General features: G+C 33.9%; 1 protein-coding gene across 2 annotated transcripts in view; it reads right to left on the bottom strand.

Moving 5' to 3' along the window:
* The window catches only part of CSMD3 (CUB and Sushi multiple domains 3), a 720,137-nt gene that overhangs the window by 41,625 nt on the left and 654,782 nt on the right, over window positions 1–23,730 (bottom strand). For both annotated transcript variants that reach the window (XM_037381737.1, XM_037381738.1), the window contains 4 exons: window positions 14,634–14,807; window positions 12,601–12,774; window positions 10,715–10,900; window positions 5,379–5,552 (listed from right to left, as the gene is read on the bottom strand). In XM_037381737.1, the coding sequence (XP_037237634.1) occupies window positions 5,379–5,552; window positions 10,715–10,900; window positions 12,601–12,774; window positions 14,634–14,807 (708 nt within the window). The remainder of the gene's footprint in view (window positions 1–5,378; window positions 5,553–10,714; window positions 10,901–12,600; window positions 12,775–14,633; window positions 14,808–23,730) is intronic.

Raw genomic sequence — 23,730 nt, 5'->3', positions numbered from 1 at the left:
CCTGGGATAGCAGGTACGTTGTTTACATCTTTTAATATGTACTTAGGATCTGCTGTTTTCTCTTTTTAAAGGTCTTTAAGCTAGTTTTATACACAAAAGAGATGAAAGTATATTACATTACTCAGTTTCAACACAAAAGGGTTGATTTCTAGAATTCATGGAGCTGCATTGTTCAGGTTTTCACACAGATATTCAGATTACAGTTTTCTGTGACAACTTGCAAATAAACTGAAAGGTCTTCTATACAAAAATTAATTCAAACATCATAATATTTTTGAAAGCATATCTGCATTATTTTGTACTTAGTTACAATAATGTAAAAAATAAAGAAGAAATATTTTAAGAATCAGCTAGCAAGTTTTAATTCAAGTGCTGAAGGAAGTCATAGCTTTACATTAGAGATAATGATACTAAAAGATTTGTACAAATTATGTAAAGAACGCTTTCTGTAGAATAGCCATACTTTTCTGGTATTTACCTAAGCTTAAACAGCAGTAATAAGACAAGTTCTTACATGGAAGTAGTAAAGAAATTTGTCTGCTTTAAGTACCCAGAGACTAAAAGTGACAAACTCATTATCTAGGGGTTCTATGGGAGGTTAGGGCTCCAGACTTCTAGATGCAGGGAAAAACAGAGCTTCCTTTGCCTCAGTTGGCACTGGACGTATGTAAACTATACTGTTGGAATGACTGGCGGGACACAGTTCTTTACTAACAAAAGCATGCACAGAACTGAATAGTGAAAGGAAGAACAGAACTAGCTTGCTGTGCTTTGAGAATTATGGTGTATGAGCAAATATTTGGTTTAGTCTGACACATCTAAGAAGCTGACCATGTTTTTGTCACTTATAAAGGTAGTTCATGTGCCAGCCTGCATTTTTGTAGGTCCTGATTACTACTTTTTATTTCCTTTCATATACTCCCTGCTTCCTTCCCTCCCCACAAATTCATTGAAAACAATATACCTAAGCACCTCACAGGAGCTGATCTGCACTACTCCTGTAGGCTTGTGGGAAAAGAGAACGCAGCTATGGAACCTCAGTCTGGAGGCATGTTGGGAGAATCCAAGGAAAGGGCAGAACTTTCTTTGGAAATGCAGAAAACAAACCTGGCAACTCATACTACCTACCCAACCCCTTGCTGAAGTAGCTGACAATGTAGGCTAATTATGAACCACTCCCACTAACTTAGCAGCCTTAACTAAGCTTAAACTGACACCTTTCATTTCAGAATAATCAAACAAACTAATGCAGACATGCCAATTACATTGTGAACTTTTATAGCGTGTGTGTGCAAAAAGTACATGGTCCTATGTATTTTAATGCTTTCAGAAATAAAAAAAAAAATAAGTAAGTGTAAGAAGTAGCTGACTGCCTCGTTCAAAATCACAGACTCAAAAGTTTAGGCTCTTCTCTGTTTACCCATTTTATTATGTGACATAGATCAGTAAAGCAGCCTGCCAGCCCTGTTTCATAAGAAATTGTAAATAGTTCCAAATCATAGTGAGTAAAAGAATTTTAAAATTTTGAAAATACTTCATGTCCAAGCTACTTAGGTGTCAACAATCTTTTGGTTTGAAAATAGTCTACTAAATATTTTTACAATAGTTTAAAATGTTCTAAATCAAGATGTTTGGTTGTTGGGGTTTTTGTTTGTTTGTTTGTTTGTTTTTTTAAATCCGTATCTTACATTTTCCAGTAGTATTTATTTAGACTGAAGAATTTGGGACAGGGCCTATTTATTATTCTATACTTATAAAGTCTCTACAATAACAGCTCAGTTTTCGGCAAGTTACTTGACATTATGCCTAAAATAATTTTATGATGAAAAAATAAAAATAAGTTTTTTGCTGTGCCAGATATAAATTACATATTCCCCTTGTAAATGAAATCATGTGTTCTTTCCTAATGGCTAATTATTACTGTGAATTATTACTCTTTTAATTATGGGGAAGTTAACCACCAGCTTTTTTGATTGAAGGTTATAGAAATAATTTTTCTAAATGACTAATCACATCAGGAAGTGACAGTGATATAATCAATGATATCATAACAGAATATATTTTTATTACTTCATGCAGAGATTCAGCTAAGTGATTTTCATAGTCAGTTATGAGCCATCCTTCACCCACATGTGTAACAAATTCTCAGCTGGCATTTAATCTTAATGAAAGGGAGGATATTTAAACCACTTAAGTACGTACACAACCACTGCTGCACTTACAAGGAATTTTAAGTTGCTGCACATTTCTGACTCCAGCTGATATGCATGCGATGACTGAAAACTGTGTTCTGAATGCCAATAGATATCAATGAACATGGCAATTCCTTCTAGCTCTAGGATGCGAAATGGAAAGTGCCATGTGACAAAAAGGAAACTCTCTTAGGGATAATGTAACAAAATTTGGTTACCTTATGTTTGCTGACCTAACATTTTCTGTTTGAATTCTTCTCCATACATGAAAAGGACAAGCATGTTGTATCTTTTGTCAGTGGAACATTCTATATTATTTACTATTAATATCATCAACAAAAAACCATACAAAGTTTAAGGTCTTAATATGCATTAAAAATGAAGATAAGATATCAAGGTTAATAATGAAAGCTAATGATTTCACAAATTTTTAGATAAAAAATATAGAAATTCTGTTTGGCAAACTGCAAATTATTTTAAAATGAAAAAGTACTTCAGGTACACAGTTTGAAAACAAATTCTCAAAGTTGTCCTAAGCTAGAATTTCAGTTTTCTATAGTACAATTAAAGACAATAACAGTTTGTATTATGTTACAATTATATTTGCTACGATTAACTTTTGAATCTAAATAAAATCAATGTTTCTTCATGTACTGAGAGAAAATCATTATATCTGATCAGAGCTTCTGATCTGTGGGGAAAAAAAAAAATCACAAATGCTTATCCCAAGATATCTGAACACTAATTTAATAGGATGATTAAAGAATAGTCTTATTTTCAGTAAAGTTTCTTTGTTATTTTCATATATATTTTCAGGCTTTCTATTTGTGTTCCTTGATATTTTTGTATGTGGGGGTTTTTTTACTTTTAATTCACAAATATTTTCTTTCTTATGTAGACTATGGAAGACTACAGTAAGTAGCCTTAAATTTTATTTAGAGAGGATATTTTATCCAAAACAAATACGCATGCACACTAGCTGTAAAATATTTTGGATCAACCTAGTCTGAATTTGCAATTCACATAAATATATCATTATTTATTAAGTAATATTATTTTACATTAAGCTTTGATTTCTGGTGCATAGCTCTAAACATCACAGATTATAAGAACTTGACCTTTGTTCCCATTGTGACAAATTACGCTGTGATTTTATTGATAGAAACTTAAGGGGCTAAATTAGGTGTTCACATTTTGCGGTTTCTGTCACATTTTAGGTTGCAATGGCAAATTATTGAAAGATGAGGGACTCAGAGTGCAAAATAATAACATTTAGATTGTCCTTATCTGCAACCACTTCCTAAAAGTTTGCAGAGGAATGTTCAGATACTGAAAAATTCTTCCTTGGAATTTAGTGCAAGATTTTAACTAAGATGTGCTATTTTAATATTTTTTTTATTAATTTTTAACCATTTCTGTGCCATGGGCTGTAAAAAAATGCGCATTCTGAAACTGTAGCTGACATTCAGTTTATACCTGAATACACTAAAGACATGAAGGCAGGAGTTAAAAAAAAAGATTAGAATATGCAAGTCCACACCTGGAGTACTGTACCCAGCTCTGGGGTTCCCAATACAAAAAAGGACATGGACTTGTTAGAGTAGGTTCAGAGGAAGGTCATAAAAATGATTACAGGGCTGAAACATGTCTCCTGCAAAAAGGCTGTGAGAGTTGGGGCTGTACAACATGGAGAAGGGAAGGTTCCCAGGAGATCTTATTGCAGCCTTTCAATATATAAAATATATAAGAAATGTGAAAGACTTTTTATCAAAAAAAAGTCTTTCTTTTATCCTGTAGTGACAGGACAAGGGGCAGCAGTTTTAAACTGAAAGAGGGTAGGTTTAGATTGGAAATAAGGAAGACATTTTTTGCAGCGAATATGGTGAGGCACTGGACCAGGTTGCCCAGAGAAGTTGTGGATGCCCCATCCCTGGAAGTATGCAAGAAGAGGTTGAATGGGGCTTTGAGCAAGCTGATCTAGTTCAAGATGTCCCTGCTCATTGCAAGGGGAACTAGGTGATCTTTGGAGGTCCCTTCCAACCCAAACCATTCCATGATTCTATGATTCTAGTGGAAGATGTCCCTGACCATGACTGGGGTGTTGGACTAGATGATTTCTAAATGCACCTTTTGACTCAAACTATTTTATGATTCTAATGATCTAATGATTTATTAACACTATCAAGAACCTTGGATTTTTAATGTGAAACTAGTATAGCAGTACTGTCGGATTTGCATACTCATTATTTTTCATCTCTTGTTTTGGCATACCTGTAACAAGAAAAAATGCATCACTTGTTTTCCTCCTATTTTCTGCCTTTGCAGATATCTAAGTATTCTGAATTGCACAGGTCTAAATAAGGTCCAAAACCCCACTGATTACTTTAAAGTATATAATGGAAACGTGAGGATGACAAGAAAGAACCTCCCCTAAGTCTTTATTGAGAACGGAAACTGGTAACATGATTAACCTCTATCACAATGTATTTACACACTCTAAGATAAGAAATGGTAATCAGCCAAATACCAAGTTCATTTGTGACTTGGATTTCTGTTTTTTCTGTAACAATCTGCACTTGATTACTGCTGTTGAAGTGAATCACACTGAAGTTGTGAAACAGAACATTCCTAAGCATCAAGTTGTTCAGAAAATATATTGACTTTGGTGAAGGCTAATCCGTTATGAGGATTAGATGGTGTTCCCTCAAAACCCAAACATAATACCTTGAAACTGTATGGAGCCCACTTGGGCTTATTTATAATGAATGAATATATTATGTAATTAAGATATACTTGAGATGTTGTCAAGTCAGCAGGTATTAGGCAAGTTAAAAAAGATAATTAACCAATCACCTTGAAGAGACAGTGATGCAAGTTTTGTCTGTGGAAACTAGTACTCCTTCCAGAAGTCACATAGAAAATATTTTCCAAACAAATTGGTTCCTTTAACATTCTGTTTAATGTGCAATTTCCTATTTGTATTAAATGTCATTGAGAAAGACTACTTCTCCCAAATTATTTTCTTGCTAATAGTGTATAGTTTTTGGGGGTTTACTTATTTGTACTTAGATCAGTTTTATACATGATTTTCCAGATTTTAGCGTGGCCTTCTGATTAAAAAAAACCAAAAACAAAAACCAAATTCAAAAGAACTTCTAGGCACAGTCATTAATTCAAAAATATTACCTGAACAATGCGGTAGAGATCCACTCCAGTGTCCATTTAACTGACATGTACGAGATGACTGCCCTAACAGCGATCGTCTACCTGTGCAGGTATAATGAACAGTAGACCCAAACGTGTATTTATCTCCAGACAAGACCGCGTTAGGAGGAATGCCAGGATGGCCACAGTCAATCACTACAATGCATAATTATTTGAGATAAAAAAAGGTTATTATCACTGATCACACAGTTTGTAGTTATAATTTTCATAACTCCATACATAAACTATGAAGAGGCTGACATTTTTAGGGTTTGGGGGAGAGGGACATTACAGACCAAAAGCTGTGAAACAAATGAGATGTCAGAAAGGTATTTTAGATATAGGTATTGAATTGATGTCAAAAGACACTCATTCACTACATTGATCTTTATGCCATGAACACATGCACACACATAGAGACACACACACACACATGCATGTACTCTTTAGAGAAAAAGTTCAGGAAGACAGTATCTGCCAAAGTCACTGCTGAGGTAGAGAATACACAGACTTCATCTCTCATTCACTGGTCCCAAATCATTGGTCATTAAGTCTATTGGTTTATAAACAAGATCATTTTTGCTATGAACCTTAATGTTAGTGTACTAATTTCATATTCATGGGTTTGGTTATTTAAAATATTATATTGCATAAACAGAATATTTGTTTACATATTTTTTATGTATTCCTAGGCATCATCTATTGATGTTAATTGCACAGAGGATGGATGGAATTTCTATAGGATCCCAATCTTAGAAATGGTCATGGATAAACTCACTATCAGTTGTTTATTGAATACATTTTGATCAATAATTGCTTGTTATTGCCATACTGTGCTTGAGTTTTAGTACTTAATCTTGAGAGTTTTGTCATTTCCGCTTACAGATTGCATGTAAGGGTATCCAAGTAAGCTTATACACATCTAATTTTGCTAACTGTCTCAAATGTCATGAAGTATGCAAACTCAAGAAAGAAAATGAGAAAATTTAGCATAATATCTTTTGTCCTTTAGTTGCTTATACAGGAAATTATGATAAGTGGCTCCATGCTATAAATGATCAGAAGCAGAATTTTTTTTTTAGGAATATAAAACAGGCTAATAGAAACCTGACGTAAAATCAAGATACCACTGAAACAATTTCAGCAGCCTCCTATCTACTGGAGGAAAGTTGTATAAAGTAACAGTGATACTACCTTGGCTAGACCAACAGGAAGTTACTCCATAAGACTAAAATAAAATAACAAAAGGTCTTATGCATCATTATGGAGAACAATGTATGGAAATGAAACAAAGTTCTGTATTGAAAAGAATTAGCTACTCTGTCTTTTTAATATTAAGAGCACATATAAAAAATGTACAAAAGAAACCCCCTCACATGTAGAATCAATGCAGAGAAAACTTTTATGGCTTCAGAGTGAGGAGTTTAAAAGCAAACTAAATATATCAAGTTCAGGAAATGCAGTAAAAATTCATAAACCAAATTTACTCTGTTCACAGAATGAATCTAGCCTTGCATGTCTGATTTCTTTTTATCTTACACCTCTCCATGGCATGTGGCATACCTTGGCCAAAGACAGTTGTATTTATGCATCATGAAAATTAGAGATTAAAGCTGCAGATACCAGGGTACTAGAATAGCTGCCTACATCGTACAAATTTAGTTTTTATCAGAAATTCATCATCTTCAATATCAAAACATTTTCAGCAGCATTTCTTTATCAAAAAAAAGCCGTATCAGAAGCCTGATCGGGGTTGAGGATGTATTCAATTCCCTAGCACTTCAGATGTATACAACAATACAATAGTTGTACTATACAACATATGACCAAAGTCATGTGTGATGATTCATCTTCTTCTAATGATTATTCTTGGTCTTAGAGCTTTACTTTTATACATATACTGTTCTGTGTCCAATGACACATGATCTCTTAGACGTCCAACTTGCAAGGTGCAGAACCCTCCTGACAGCCCCACAAAGGACTTAGGAATGTGGTATGTGATCGATTGACTTTGATTTCTGCCTAGTGCCACTGACTCCTATGACCATTTTGTAGGCTTGCAGGACGGAGTAAAATGGTCAGAAAGTTCAACTTCACAAACTGGGCACTTGCTGTTTTCATGTTACTTGTTTAAGCAATTGCTTATAAATAAAATATACTATTCATTATGCATGATTGTAGAGAAAGAAAACTTAGAACATTGGTAATAAAAAAAGCATGCAGGCTTCAATAAATCGGTCATGCAGGCTTCAATAAAATGAAATTATTTATTATTTTGAAAAACATTCACAATTTTCCGGAGTGTTTTGATTATCTCTATTTTTTTTTGATTGATTCTTTTGCCCTTTTCAGATGTGGCCATAGAGGAAAAGCTAATTTCATACTGGTACCTTACAGGACTTCATTTTGGGCTTTCCTACCCATACTTCCCTTTTATATTTACAGTTATGTCTAAAAGTCCTGGATTTCTAATAACTGATTTAGAAAAATATACCAACCTGTAATGTTACTCTTAACTTGATTATACATTCTACATAATTAAATTTGATATTCATGTTCTCAGGTGGAGATTTCATATGAAAATTTGACAATATTTCATCTTTTTTCTCCTAAAGCTAATTCATCCTCTATTTTAATCAATTTCTTCCTTTCAGCCTCTCTGTTACAGAATCATAGAACAGTTTGGGTTGGAAGGCACCTTTAAAGGTCACCTAGTCCAACCCCCTTTCAATGAGCAGGGACATCTTCAACTAGATCAGGCTGCTGAGAGCACCACCCAACCTGACTTTAAATGTTTCCAGGGATGGGGCATTCTACCACCTCTCTGGGCAACCTGATCCAGTGTTTCATTATCCTCATTGTATTTTTTTTTTCCTTATTATCTAGCCTAAATCTACCCTCTTTTAGTTTAAAACCATTACCCCTTGTCCTATCACAACAGGCCATACTAAAATGTTTGTCCCCATCTTTCTCATAAGCCCCCTTTAAGTACTGACAGGTTCCAATAAGGTCTCCCTGAAGCCTTCTCTTCCCCATGCTGAATAACCCCAACTCTCTCAGCCTGTCTTCGTAGGACAGGTGCTCCAGACTTCTGATAATTTTTGTGGTTCTCCTCTGGACCTGCTCCAACAGGTCCATGTCTTTCCTGTGCTGAGGACTCTAGAGCTGGACACAGCACTCCAGGTGAGGTCTTCCCAGCATGGAAATCATTTCCCTTGACCTGCTGACCATGCTTCTTTTGATGCAGTTCACGTTCTTTTGATGCAGTTCAGGTTATGGTTGGCTTTCTGGGCTGCGAGTGCACATTGCTGGCTCATGTCCAGTTTTTCATGCACCAGTACCCCACAGTCCTTCTCACTGGAATTCTTTGAGGTATATTGTGCAAACATATTTTTTTTTTATTTTGAGTACATTTAAAATTTAAAGTATTTCACTAGCGACATGTACCTAAGTAGCATACGGCCCTGAAAGCCTTTGATTCAAAGGGAGACTTAAAAAGGGCATTATGGTCCGGGCCAAACCAAATTCTGCTTCTTACAGGATTTATAGCGGCTAGAAATATTCCTACAGCAAATGTTAAAGGATTTGAACTACTTCACAGGTGGAAAACTTCTTCTTTGTTACCATGTTTCTTCTCCATTACTCTAGTGATATGTCAAAAAAAAGTATGTTCTTTGAGACTAGTTAGAGAGACTGAAACCCACTTAGGTAAAAGAAATAATCCAACCTGGGTCAAAGGAAAACATCCAGCAAGATTTTTACTTCTTTTCCATTGCTCTTACAGTGGAAAAATGTGCAGACAATGTGCAAATGACTACCTTGTGTATGTCCAAAAGGGAAACAATTTGGAAAACACTTGAGAAGCTGAAAGGCTCTTATAAAAAATATTTGGTAACTGCATCAGAATAAGCTTTGGTAAGCTTTATGATTACAAAGTATCATGGACAGTGCCTAGGTTAGAATCCATTGACCCCTCTGTATAAATGACACAAATAAAGTGGAGGATGCCCTTTCAAAAGTACATACAGCATTCTGACTGCCAAAGGTCAGCTTAAAAGAAAAGTAAAATCTGTATTACTAAATTACTTATGACAATTTTGAAAGAAGACTGAGGGATAAAAATACAAAACTAGAAAGAAGAAATCTTTGCACTTTTACCTTTAGAATTTCTTTCTCTTTGGAGATATGTTACTGTTAAGTAACATTTACCTTTCTGAAATGCTAATATTACATTAAATTTAATGTACAACTGTTAGACTCTTTGTTCTAAGTCTATAAGTTTGTTAACTGTGACTTGCAATCAAGCTATATATCTCATCAAAGAAAGGGACAACTTTCAGACTAAAGGTTTTTACAGTAATATGAAATAAAGTTTCAGGTTTTTTTTTTTTCTTTAAAGAGACAATAGCAGAACTGGAGAAACCTCAACCAAGGAAGACTAATAAGGTTAAAACAGAGAATGAATATCTACAATATTGCAGATTTTGGTCCATGATCCCTGAATAATGAATCCTTAAGGAAACCTGTTTTCCCTTTAATCTCTAGAAAATAAAGCTTTCAGTCTTTCTCAGAGAGACATTTTGATCCTGAACTGACTTATAGAGAACTGGATAAACTAACTGTCCCAGCCAATTAAAAACCTATAAAATATCTGTGGCTATATCTACATCACAGAAAGGTGTTCATGACAAGCCAGAACAAAAATTACCTCCTTGTCTGATCCACTTTCCTTAGTGGATAGGTTGCATATGACTATGATGTTCAGGTACATCTGGTAGTGTGGTAAGCTGAGGACATGATCCAAAAGACATTTTTGGTGCTCTGCAGTGCCATTACTATTTTGCCATTACTATTTGCTTACTCTCTTTATAGATAGTCTGATCTTGCTGTTGTCCCAAAAGAAGTCCCGCAAGTACTATAGTGACGTAAGTCAATAATTGGGTACTATAGTTTTAGTGTGATTATAGCTTTGTGGCCAATGGAGGTCACATATTGGGAAATTCAATGGATGTTTTTTGGCCTTCTATTCCTGCTATCAGGGATCATCCCTGCTATCATGCAATCACAGTTGAAGCATTCAGAGATGTTAATGTCGGTTACTTCATTTCCCAACGTTTCTAAGTTATTTACTACATACAATAACAATACAACTGTGCTACTTCAGCTGCTACTGAGACATTCTGTCATTACTGCACACACACAAATGCATATAAATATGATTATTCTAACTGCTGTCATGACACTGATGGAAATGCGGTATAAATTAATACCTAATCTAGTCCACATAATTTGTAGAAGCATACACATTATCTACTTACTAATGCATTCAGGTAGAGGTTTGTCCCAGTGGCCATTTGGTTGACAAATTAAAACTGAAGAGCCAAATAAAAAATATCCAGGATTACAGTCATAAAATACTACTGTGCCGTATGTGAAATTCCCATGTTCAATTTTACTTTCTCTTATAGAATTCGCAGGAATTCCAGGATCAGAACAATTGACCACTAAAAAGAAAAAGAGCACAGACTTGAGAGTCATACAAATACAGTCTACTATCATGGTCTTTAAATGGTGTCTTATCCTTTGTATGAGAAACTTCAAATGTGTTGCTACCCTGATTTTATATACCCTGTTTTTATATATAATGATACCAAAATAGGAGGATATGAAACAAGGAGATGGTAAAAATAGGAGATGCTAAACTCAGAGCAAATAAAAGGGAATGTTTTTTTTAACAGCGTATGATGATACTATAAATTATTTCCACTGAAAGTGACTGGACATACAATATATTCAATTTATACTCTTGCCTTGACATAAACTATTACCCGCAACTGGAAACAGGTTATGGAGCTAGATGTGCCTTTGGTCTAACCCATAGAGCCATGCAAATATACTTATGTTCCCATACTAACATTTTGATAATGGAGCACCTTTGAGGCAGATAATTTGAGCTAAAGAGCACATGGTCACTTAGGTAAGATTGGTGATTCTGCTAGAACAGGGAAATATCCCAGCAAATAGGTATGCTCTTTTAAAAATAGAGGTATACATTGATCATTAAGAATACTGATGGATTTTTTGAGTCCTCAACTTCTTAGGATTCATATGTTTGAAAATCACTGAAGACTGATTTTTTTTTTTTTTTTTATTACTGTGTTTTGTTTTGTTGTTTGTTTTTTGGTTTTTGGGGGTTTTTTTCTCCTTTTTTATAACTTACAGCTGTTGGTGAGGGGAGTATAATACTTATCTTAGGGTTCATGGAGATTTTTGTAACATTTTCCATGCAATAGACTCCTCAGGTCAAGTAAACACACCATCACCTACTCAAAGTTACTCTAGAAAACTACAGTTCAGCTAAAAATTAGTCACTATATCCTTAGAATCAATTACATGTTAATATGCATACATGTGTATATACCTGTGTGCAAATATGGATCTGTGTGTATGTGCATGGATGTGTGTACATAAAGGTATCAAAATATACTAAAAAATATCTGTAATTAAAAAAAAGGAAAAAAAAGCTATTGCCAGATAAAATTTAAGATAATTTTAACTAACTACATCACTTAATGTAGTTATTTTTTGGCTCTCTCAAATTTTGGAGTTCCTATACTAAGTGTTGAGAGTCTGCTTGTGTGCTCCTCCTAATAGTTCTCAAATATTAGTACCACAAGACTAGAATACATATATTTTTGAAGGACAGAAATAACTTTCTGGTTGAATTTGACTTCTTTAACATTAAATGACAGCTCAAATCTTTTAGTTATTGACGGAAACTGTTGAAATTTTGGTGGGTTTGTTGGTTTGTTTTTTTTTCCTGAATGAAAATTTGAGCTATATTTCTATCCATTTTCATTTTTGTAGGCAAGCGTTTTATAACAGGTGAACATTCATCTTCAGGTTATTAAACATGTACTTTAAGTAATGAAAATTATTTATTATATATATTAACCACTTTACAACACAAAGTACAGACACAGAAGAAAGTTTTTCTGTGACAGTTATCCTGGCAACCTGAATGTAGAACAGACCTAACCGAAAAATCATAGAATCACAGAATCATGAAATATCTTCTTTAACAATTTGATTCCTGTTAGTAAGACAGGAATAATTTTGTCTTGACAGTGTCCCTTTACCTTCATTTTATTTTTCAACCTTAACTTTCCAACTAAGTTTGAAATCTATATGCTCACATTCTTACCTTTGCATATGGGAGGTGGGTGGCTCCACTGCCTATTAGCCTGACACTGTGCTTTGGTTGGTCCTTGCATAACATACCCAGTATTACATGAGAATGTCACAACATCATTGAAGTTAAAACCGTTTCCACTTGTTCTTCCATAAATAGGACTACCAGGGTGACCACAGCTAACAGCTAGCATAGCACAAAACAAAGAAACAAGAAACAGAGCATGCTGTTATCACTTTTTCATGATTTATGGTATAATAGATAATCATTATACTCATTATATAATAGTAAAGTTTTGATATTATAAGATACTGAGTGCTTTCCATGAAAGATTCACATTTCTTTGAACTCAGTAAGTACCAGGATGTTCAAGCAATCATTTAAATATCTAAGTAAACTGAACAGAATTTGCCATGCAGTAATCAGGACAAATGAAGAAAACTTTTCTGAAGAATCAGGAGAAAAGCAAACACGATTTTCATCACATACAGTCTGAAATTGAAAAGAAATATTTTAGTGTGTTAATTCCTCAGGTATTACTTCTTATAAATATGTCTTAGTATTCAGCCCACAGAGATGTTTTTTCATGTACATAACAAAAATTATTCTAGTGAAGACGTAAGTGTGATATTTGCATAAAATTTTGAATAATGCCCATGCATACACAGCAATACACAACAGTAGTAATTTGTCTAACCACTGGGTAAGTAAGAATGGCGAATTGAAAAAGAAAAAGATCAGAATCATTAAATTTAAAAATTACCCAAAAATTCATTTACAACATCTAAAGTTAAATAAATAAGGAAATGTGAGACTATTTTTCTACACTTCATTTGAACCTTTGATCTGAAGTAGAGCTGTTCCTAAATATCTAGCACAGTCAGAAACAGCTACTGTTAATAGCAGCTTTTTGCAAATTCAAACTTTTCCCCAGTTCTTGTGTCCTTTTCTGAAGTGCTGTATTGTGTATCCTCCTGTATTCAAACAAGCAGCTTCCATTTGATTAAAGGAAGAAAATACATCCATCTTCTCTACTGTTATCACATCCAAAACATTTTTTGCCCATTCTAACACTGATGTTATGATTTTAATTTAGAATTCTTGATTAATGGTGTCTACTTTCATTGCCTTAAAAGTTACCTACAAAGAAGTGTATTGCTCTGAAATCTAATATAAAGAAGTAATGGTCTATTATTGTATCATAAAGTGGAAACAAAATTAAGAAATACAAGTATTATAATAGTGTTAAGTAAATCTAGTTCTATGTAAAACAGAGTGAGCAGTAAAGGATAATGAATTAACATTGTGTATTATGATTTGTCATTCAGAAAGTTGCTGCTATAAAAATGCAGGTATAAAAGTAGAGTATTTGGAGATGGACTAACAAATTTTAAATACACTGATGTTACTGAACCTGAATGATTGAAACATAGCTGTAATTTGCTTCACAATCTTTTGAGAACTCTCAAATTTACTGAATACAGTATTTTCTATTATGTAATGGTATTTCATGTGATGTGTTGACACAATTATCATACAAAAGGAGCCTCATTAACAAAATACAAAATTCATGATAAAAAAGCTAAAAACCAAACCAGAAAATAAATTAACAGTATCTCTGTGAGGAGAAGAAAAAAATAAGTGTAAGTTTGTTGAAGTGCTGGCAGTGTAATTCAAGAGTATCTACTTATATAACTACTACAATCAAAGTAAATGTACATTAAATGTTTCTGAAAACCACTAAGGGACATAAAACCATTTTCAAATTTAAGTACTTGGGTGCCTAAGCCCCATTAGTTTTTGAAGAAGTTTCATATTCATGTATAAATGACAGGCATTTAGTAGCCAAAAGAAGTGATGGAAATTTTAATCTTTAACCAAAACAAAGTTTTAAATTTTAAATCTAAGACTGTATGTGGACACATACTTTTGAGGATCTGCTTTAAATATTTTATTTTATTAATACTAAGTTGCAAAGTCACTCCTTTTGTCAGACATAAACATTCCTGTAACATAAATCAGTATGTGCTGCCATGCTCACTTACGCACACAGGATGGAAGCTGACCAGACCAGTTGTGATCCTGTTGACATATTCGTACTGAAGAACCAATCAGCCGAAAACCAGGACTGCACTGGTATACAACTGTGTCTCTATATCCATAATTTTCTCCAATTACTTGACCATTGACTATAAGATCTGGAATACCACAGTGACCAGCTAGATTTTTCAAAGTAAATAAAAAGGAAAAATGATCAGTAAATATGCCAGAGAAATTTTAAATATACCTCCTCAACTAAAGAAATACTGAACATCTTGAAATTTTTTCAATGGATTTCATTCAAAGGTGTATTTTTAGTAACTCCGGGAAAACTGCAATACTGCATTTGTATAGGTAGGACTGTACACATACAAAAAAGTTACAAAAAGACAGTGTAGCAAAGAGATTAAATGTTATATATATTATCAAATTTCCTTTCAAAAAAATTTAGTAACTCCTTTTTATTAAAACCTGTAAAATTCAATATTATATCCCTTAGTATTATTTTAGTTAAGATTAAACTTAATAAAGTTTACATTACACCATTATACAATCAAATAAATATAACAAATCCATATAAATACAAATAAAAATAAAATAAATAAATTTTATAAGTATAAATCCATATGGTTGTTACAAATATAGCCTTCTTATAATGGAAAAAATTAAATTGCACAATTTATTACTGGATTCTGACTCTGAATTCTTTTCTATTCTTTCTCTACTATTGATCACAGAGAAATCACCAAGAGATTAACGTTTGGGTTAAAGGCAGTCAATACAACATCCAAATGTCCAACAACCAAAAACCTTTCTATGTAAAACCTATCTACTAGCCTGTATTCTTAAAAGATGAGAAGTATTTTATTTACACTATGAAAGTCACAAACAGGCATTTCATTTAGAGAGAGGCTGGGAAAAAGAATGAAGCATGGGTCATTTGTTACTATTTTTCTTAATGAACTCCGGAAAAAAGGGAATGTGTTTCAGCACATAATGTGGTAATGCAAAATCCTCTGAGAATGGTTGACCTCTGGCAGAGAACTCACTGCAAAAACAAGTAAGGGAAGCAAGCAAAACATGCAATGTTTCAGGTAGCATTTTAGTGCAAATAAATATGACCAGACACCCAAACTCCTCTGCTCTCCTTTTCTCCTTTACTTCTCAGACTTTCCCCTCCTAAACAAACCCCCAAAATATGGGGTTGCTAATAAGAAAGGACACTTAGGGACATTATAGTTTGTATTGGGTTTTTTTTTCCTTTGAACTTTTATGTGTTTATAATACCCTGATGTACTATTCAGCATTCTGCCTCATTCTTGCAAGGCTAGAAACTTCCTATGGGAAAAAAAAAAAAAATAAATATTGCATATTGAGATTTTCTTATAGCTTGCATCTGCCAACTTAATTCTTGTATATCATTTAATTGTATGAATCATGATAAAACCATCAGAATTAATAATGTAGGTAGTATGTGAAACTTCACACAGATTAAATTGATGATTGCAATTTGACTTCTGTATAAGGAACAGGAATCCAAATTAGACACTCTTCAAAAATATATTCCCCCTTGTTTGTCTACTTCCCATTACCCTTGGTTTTACATAAGGACCAGGCATACTTCAAATCATTATGTAAAAGAAACATTTTCATTGTGAAATTTGGTATAATGAAACTGAATAAAATGACAAAACTGATTGTTGTAATAACTAGCCTTCATTCAATATAGCCATAAGGAGTGGTTAACTTTTTTCTGCAATGAGATAGCTAAATTATGCCTCCTAAATGCAATCCAGATGCAAAACTGCTCAGGAACTAAGCTCCACACGTGGAGCATTTCCACAGGGACTGAATGCAAATACTGCAAACCGCGTATCATATTGAAAGCACTCTCTTTAAAAATTAAAAAAAATCTGCCAGAAAAACTATGGCAGAAAACTGAAAACAGATGTAAAAAAGATAAGGAAGTAGAAAGCAAAGGACTGCTGAGAAAAAACTAAGAGTACCGCAGGTAAAACAAAGAAACAAATAGTGAGCAACAACACTGTCTCTCTTTCTTGTTTGTCAGGAAATTTATTTTGTAAATAGAAGAGAAAACAGTTAAGAAATACTGATGCTATTATCAATTTACACTTCTGCTTAAATAGCCAGTAAGTAGCTGAATATTTATTTATCATGGATAAAAGACTTAATCATACTGCTATCTAAAGGCATATAATTTTTTCATCCCCAAAGTAATATTCTGATCCTAAGATCAATTACAAGCAAATATATAACTGTTGTAGTCACCTTGGAAGACTATTGAAAACACAAATTAAAACAAATCATATAGGATTTGTGGGAAATATAGAACAGGGGAAGTGGTTCAAGCAGTAAGATCAATATTGTAGTTTGATCTGCATTTACCAGAATGAATGTGTGAGAGAGAAAAAAAATACACCCTTGCATACTACACTGTCAAATACAAACACATAACAAATAGAACATATACTGCACTGCATTAAGAACCAGGTTATGGATGGAAGAAAAGCTGAAATAAAATAAGCAAATGTTAAGAAAAATCTCCATTCAGTGATTTGCAACACTCAGATTATCCTAATTACTATTAGTGTGTGTGGAAATATTCTTACACTCTGGCAGTAAATAGCTGACTTCACATTAGGGTTCTAATATGCTGTCTACATTTGGATTCTAGACTATTTTAGACTATTCTAGACTGTTTTCAGGATAGTCTTGTTCATTGTAAATGTCTTTATTTTACTGCTGTATCATAAGACTGGGTGTAGTTCCATCTTTTCTGTGATAAGGATATAAAAGACCTATAGAGCAGTCCTACGAATCCAGTTGAGGCCCCTAGGTCTTAATGTAACCCATAATTTAAAATATCGAATCAAAAGATGTCACTTTTGTAAAGGCAACGAATGAAGGCTACAAAGAAAGAGATTAAATGTGAAGGTTTTACTGAGTAGCAGATTTGAAGGGGAAAATAAGCACTGTAACATTCTCAATTTCCTACCTAGCAAAGCTGAGAAGAATAAGTATGCAAAATATTACTAAGAAACAAAATTAGTCAAAAAGTAGGAATGAAGGATATTAAGAATGTGCAAGCACCAAATAAATTACCTATATTTACATGAAATCTAGCTCTAGCAATGAACTATGAGCATAATAACTTAGTGTCAGAACCTTTGAAATCTCAGCTGCAAATGAGGTTTCTTTTTGTGCAGGTTGGTATCTGAGATGCAAAAGTAGGAATAAATGAATACAGAATCTTTACATTAAATGGCAAAAATGTGCCTATGCTTATTTTAGCTGTCTGTAATGTCAAACATCATCATAGTAGTGAAAGAAATCTACCTATCAATATGTTATTGAAAAAGAGATTTGGTTACTATTCAACAAAGTTAATTAACCTGTCAAGATGACCTTAGCTAAGGAGGAAAGAATTATTTGCTGGAAATTCGTTCTTCTTTGAAATGAACAGGCTTTCATTTCTCATAAGGATTTTTTTTTTTTTTTTTTTACATCCTCTTGTTCACAAACAACATCTGTAGAAAATCACAGTATTGAAATGACACTGGCACAGCCCTCAACAAAACAGGTTTTGGGGTCTTCCTCCTGATAGTTTCAGAAGTTCCTTACCTTGCCAGCTGTTCAAGCTGTACTAAAACTGTTCAGGATGAACACTAACATTCTTTTAAATATTTTTTAATTCATGGCCCACAGAGGGAAGTTCTCTGTGGAATTCCTTGAAATGGCTGAATAATTCTTTAAAGATGAAACATCATATACCTAATTTGAAATCTAGTTATTATTATTATGCAGTAGTATTAAAGAACAAAATCATCTGGCTAACTCTAGATATATTAATTCAGTATCACTGGAGATACAGATTCCCTTTTAGTTGAAAAACCATGAGTTAAAAAAATATATTTTAAAAACAGTGAAGAGAAACAACAGTGCTTGTATGTTTTCCCAAAAGTTTTGAGGATTAAAACAGTAGCAGAAAGGCTACACTTCAGAGGATACGTAGCCACAGAAACTTTTCAGTGACTGAAAGCTGATTGGAAAATATAAATACTACAGTTCCTTTGTCCTTACCTGGTAGAAATGTAAAGGTAACACTCACTCCTGAGCATGCATACCTTCCTCTCAGATAAAAGAACTGAAAGATAACTTCCCAGCTCTACTGTTCTACCTTGCCCTTCCAATACATAAATTGCATATAATGTAAATATGTACGCATTTCAGTTCCTGATTTAATTAACCTACAACATACATAAAATTAATATTTTTTCATATATTCTAATTCAATTATCTAACCTCTCCACTGGTGCTTTCATTCACTAATGTACACACATCTTATAAACTGGCCTGGTGAAAAAACCTTTTCATCTCTTACCACATTCTCTTTCAATTACAAATTGACTGGAGGTGCTAAATAGAAGATCCTCACCTGTCCCCCCACACCTCTCCACAGCACTGATTGATTTATGCACTGCATATTCTTCACTGTCAGCTTACAAGGTTGCTTTGTCCCAGCTGGTATGTCTGCTATGCTTTTTACCCCATTGCCAGCATTGCTTTGTACAGAACTGTTAGATAATTGTTTTCTCATATGTCATCATTTTTTTCTTTGTGAGTAGCAGGCTGTCACCAATGACTCATCAGTGTTTGGAATTAGTATTTTTGTGTGAAAAAAAGAAGAGAGAGTTGAGTAAAACAGGTAAAAAATCCTCAGCTAACAAGTCACAGGTGGTGTCTACATTAGCATTTTAGTTCAGATCTTCCTTGTAATTCTTAAATGGCTTTGCTGTGAACAAATTAGCTTCCTTTCAGAGGAAGCACATTGAGAAGCAAAATTCTAGGTTGCGCAAAACAAGTGTTTTATCTCCCTTTGGAGACAAAGAGGTCAAAATTGTTGACAGGTTCTTTTGACAACTTAGAACCATATGAGTAATGACGACATTTAGCCCAGAGGACTAGACTAGATACCATCCAAGGAAAATTCTCTGAACCATATGTAATGCAGATATAGAGAATTCAGAACCAATTATTTGTCTCATGATCTGCTCCTTTCTGCTGGATTATTTGTTAATGCAGACAAAGACACAGTACATGAGGTTTACTGTTTCTCTTAGGAGAAAATATGAAAGGTACTCCTGATACTGTTATATGGCGAGTATGAACAAATGCTGACATTTAATGCTCATTCGAACCCAATTACCTTTTTTTCTACTACCTGTCTGTTTTTATTGAAAAATTCTCTAGTATTAGTCATGTATTGGAAACACACCTCCATACGCCTTTTTGATCAAGTAAACTCCAGTCTTGATTTTTGCATTTTAATTCATATGGATACTTAGCGTTTTATAAAGATGTGTTTAGTTCTTTGGGTGAACTAAATATAACATAATTTAATAACATGAAGATTAATAACAAAATAGGAGCTTTTATAGATTTTTAAAAGATTTAATCATATTTCATTGTTTATCTTGATTTCAGATTTAATAATAACTTGCAGAACTTAACACACATTGTTCCAGCAATTGCTGATTCTTCCTAGGACATATGTAGGAAATGACAGAAATTAATTTTGTTAAATGCAGGAGACAATACCAACAAATCTGGTTTATCAATATGTTTAGATGTCAGGAGGAACTGAGAAAGAAGAAGGAATTATGAAATAAGAGTGTAGTCCAGCTGAATTGAAGATGATGGATTTAGAACTTAAAGAAAGTGAAATGTTGGAGTAAGCTCACCAATCAATCAACAAAAAAGAAGTTTGCATAAGATACCTTTCCTCTAATGAGTTTAACGGTTGAAAAGAATCTTTTTCCCAATTTTCACATGGTTTTCATTGATATAACATCTAAGTATCTTTGAAAATTACTTTCAGTTCTGCAACTAACACAACTGAGAGAAACTCAATAAAATTAGATACCCCCAAAGAGAAGTATGAAACTTTGTACATTACATTAACAATAAGCAAGGTCCTAGAAAGAAATCAGAATGCTTTGGAATACTCTAAGAAAACAGCTGCTGCTTTTAAGTATAAGAATTGGATCAAAGAGAAATGCTTTTCAAATCACACTGTATTTTTGTTTTGTAGCTTTACTTTGTTAGTTTTTGTTAACTAGGTTTTCTGAAACAGCAACCAAAATAAAACAGTAAACGTTTTAAAAGCTAACAAATGACCTCAAGAAAATTCATTTCAACACATAGTGATCTCCACAACATCAACTTCTGTCCACAATCACTTTAAAAATTGTGCTGCTTTCTGGAAACATCTATGTATTTCCTCCTTCCAAGCTACGTTAGCATAAAAAAAAAAAAAAAAAAAAGAAAAAAGAAAAAAAAAAGAGTATTCCTGATTCTCAAATCATGATGTTGTAAAAGTAATGATCTTCTGCTAGTACTTTTCCTTTGTGTTAATAAAAAGTCTGAAAATTGTGTTATGAAGAAAGGGAAGAAAATCCCAGCATTAGAGAAATCTTCTGAAATGTTAAGAAAATATATTCATCATTCACATATCAGTTAAAAAATCTGAAAGTACTATGGAGTTAAAGAAGTAGACCCTATTTATTTTCAATCTAGGAAATGCTTTGTTTAATAAATAGCTAATTACAGACATTAAAATAAATAAAAAACCCTCAAAACTTTTTTATATTTATGAAAATTTATGTTTCAATGATTGTTGTTACTCACGTCAGTAAATTAAAGCAAATAAAATTACTGTCATAAATAAAATAATATGAATGTGTTCATTTTTCATATAAGCAGGAACAGAAGATTACTTTCTTAATCAAATTTTTAAATATTTTTCCCTAAGGAAAGTGTATGAAAAATACACATATTTGTCAGTCTCTTTTTATGAATAGGTTATCCAATAGAAATCTATTGTATGTTTCTGAACGCATCCTCAGTAAGTTTGTGAATGACACCAAATTGCAGGGGAGTGTCGACCTGCTGGAGGGAAGGAAGACTCTACAGAGGGATCAGGACAGACTGGATTGATGGGCCAAAGCCAGTTGTATGAGGTTCAACAAGGCTCAGTGCCAGGTCCTGCACTTGGGTCACAACAACCCTACACAATGCTACAGGCTGGGGCAGAGGGACCGGAAAGCTGCCTGGGGGGAAAGGACCTGGGGGTGCTGGCTGACAGCCAGCTGAATGAACATGAGCCAGCAGTGGGCCCAGGTGGCCAAGAAGGCCAATAGCATCCTGGCTTGTATGTGAAACAGTGTGGCCAGCAGGACTAGGGAAGTGATTGTCCTTCTGTGGTCAGCACTGGTGAGGTCATACCTTGAATCCTGTGTTCAGTTTTGGGTGCTTCACTACAAGAAAGACACTGAGGTGGTGGAGTGTGTCCAGAGAAGGGCAACGAAGCTGGTGAAAGGTTTAGAGAACAAGACTTCAGGAAAAATTTCATTACTGAAAGGGTGGTCAGTCATTCGAATAGGTGTCCTGGTTTCAGCTGGGATAGAGTTAATTTTCTTCTTAGTAGCTGGAGCAGTGCTGTGTTTGGGATTTGGTGTGAGAACAATGCTGATAACACACTTTTTTTTTACTTTTTGCTGGGTAATGTTTATACTAAGTCAAGGACTTTTTAGTTTCTCAGGCCTTGCCAGCAAGAAGAATGGAGAGGCGCAAGAAATTGAGAGGGGATATAGCTAGAACAGTTGATCTGAACTAGCCGAAGAGCTACTCCATACCATGGGATGTCATGCTTGGTATTTAAATTCAGGAAGAGGGAAGGGTGACCGGGGCCAGTCAATTGTTACTCGGGACTGGCTGGGCATCCGTCAACAGGTGGTGAGCAGTTGTATTGTGCATCACTTGTTTTCTTTTCTCCCTTCCCTTTAGATTTCATTCCTCTCCCTTTCTCCTTCTTTTTCATTATAAATGTTGTTGTTGTCAATATTATTATTATTATTATTATTTTGCTTTATTTCAATTATTAAATTGTTCTTATCTCAACCCTTGAGTTTTATATTCCTTTCTGATTCTCCTCCCCATCCTTCTAGGTGAGGGGGGGGAGTGAGCGAGTGGCTGTGTGGTACTTCAATACTGGCTGGGGTTAAAACATGAAAACAGGCTGTCCAGGTAGGTGGTGGAATCAGCATCCCTGGAGGTGTTTAACAAATACCTAAATGCAGTGCTAACATCGTTTGGTGGTGGACTTGGCAGTTAAAGGTTGGACTTGATGATCTTAAAGGTCTTTTCCAACTTAAATGATTCTATGAATGTTTCTCCAGGATTCATTACATAGACTTTTCCTCAGAAACCGATGTAATGTTTTCAGTATAGAAGATGATCAAGCACAATAAATTGTAAGAGGCAGCCTTGGAGACAGAACAGTCAAGTTCTGCCTTTGACTGTTATTTTAAAAGGCTTAAGTGATATTTTTCCTTATTTTTGCACTATAAAATCTTGTGAAACATTTATTTGTTTTTTAGACTTACACAACAGAATTACTTCAAGAGTTTTCTGTTGTTTTGGTTTGTGGGGTTTTTTTACATTTTGAACACTGTTTTTTCTCACCAGCTATAAAGTATAAGAATACTCATCAAGAACTCAATTTCCCACTACCCTTAATGAAAGATCAAGGCAAGATCATTACATTAATATGATCATTCACACACTGTTACATTGTTGTTTAGGTATGAGGAAAAAAAAAGTGAGGTTCAGAAAGGAGGACAGTTGTGTTAAGTGTTCTAATTCTCTTTGTCATCTACTGTCTTCTAAGATTCAATAGCCATTGAATACATAAAGTACTGTTCTTCAATTTGTAATAAAAGAAGCGGGATTGGAAAAAGAAAGACAAAAAAGGGCTATGAAAACTATCAACGTATTCTGACACTATTATGGCTGTCATTAAAATAACGCATTACTGTCTACAATGTTACGGAATTTTATTTGTGCTGTAATACAGTTTGGCTTTTAGTGAATTTTTTTTGTGATTTAAAGCTTACCTGTGTTCTAGTTTTCTTCTATATCTAATTAGGTTCAACACTAACTAGTTTTAGGTTCTGCTGCTGCTACTTACATTCTTATTTATTCTACCTTTCATAAATTTTTCAGATTATGCATAAATGGAAA

The sequence above is a fragment of the Falco rusticolus genome, chromosome 3 (assembly GCF_015220075.1).
Source record: "Falco rusticolus isolate bFalRus1 chromosome 3, bFalRus1.pri, whole genome shotgun sequence".
In the NCBI taxonomy this organism is placed as follows: domain Eukaryota; kingdom Metazoa; phylum Chordata; class Aves; order Falconiformes; family Falconidae; genus Falco; species Falco rusticolus.
The sequence above is the reverse complement of the archived record's forward strand: the minus strand, read 5'-3'. Positions and strand labels throughout refer to the sequence as shown.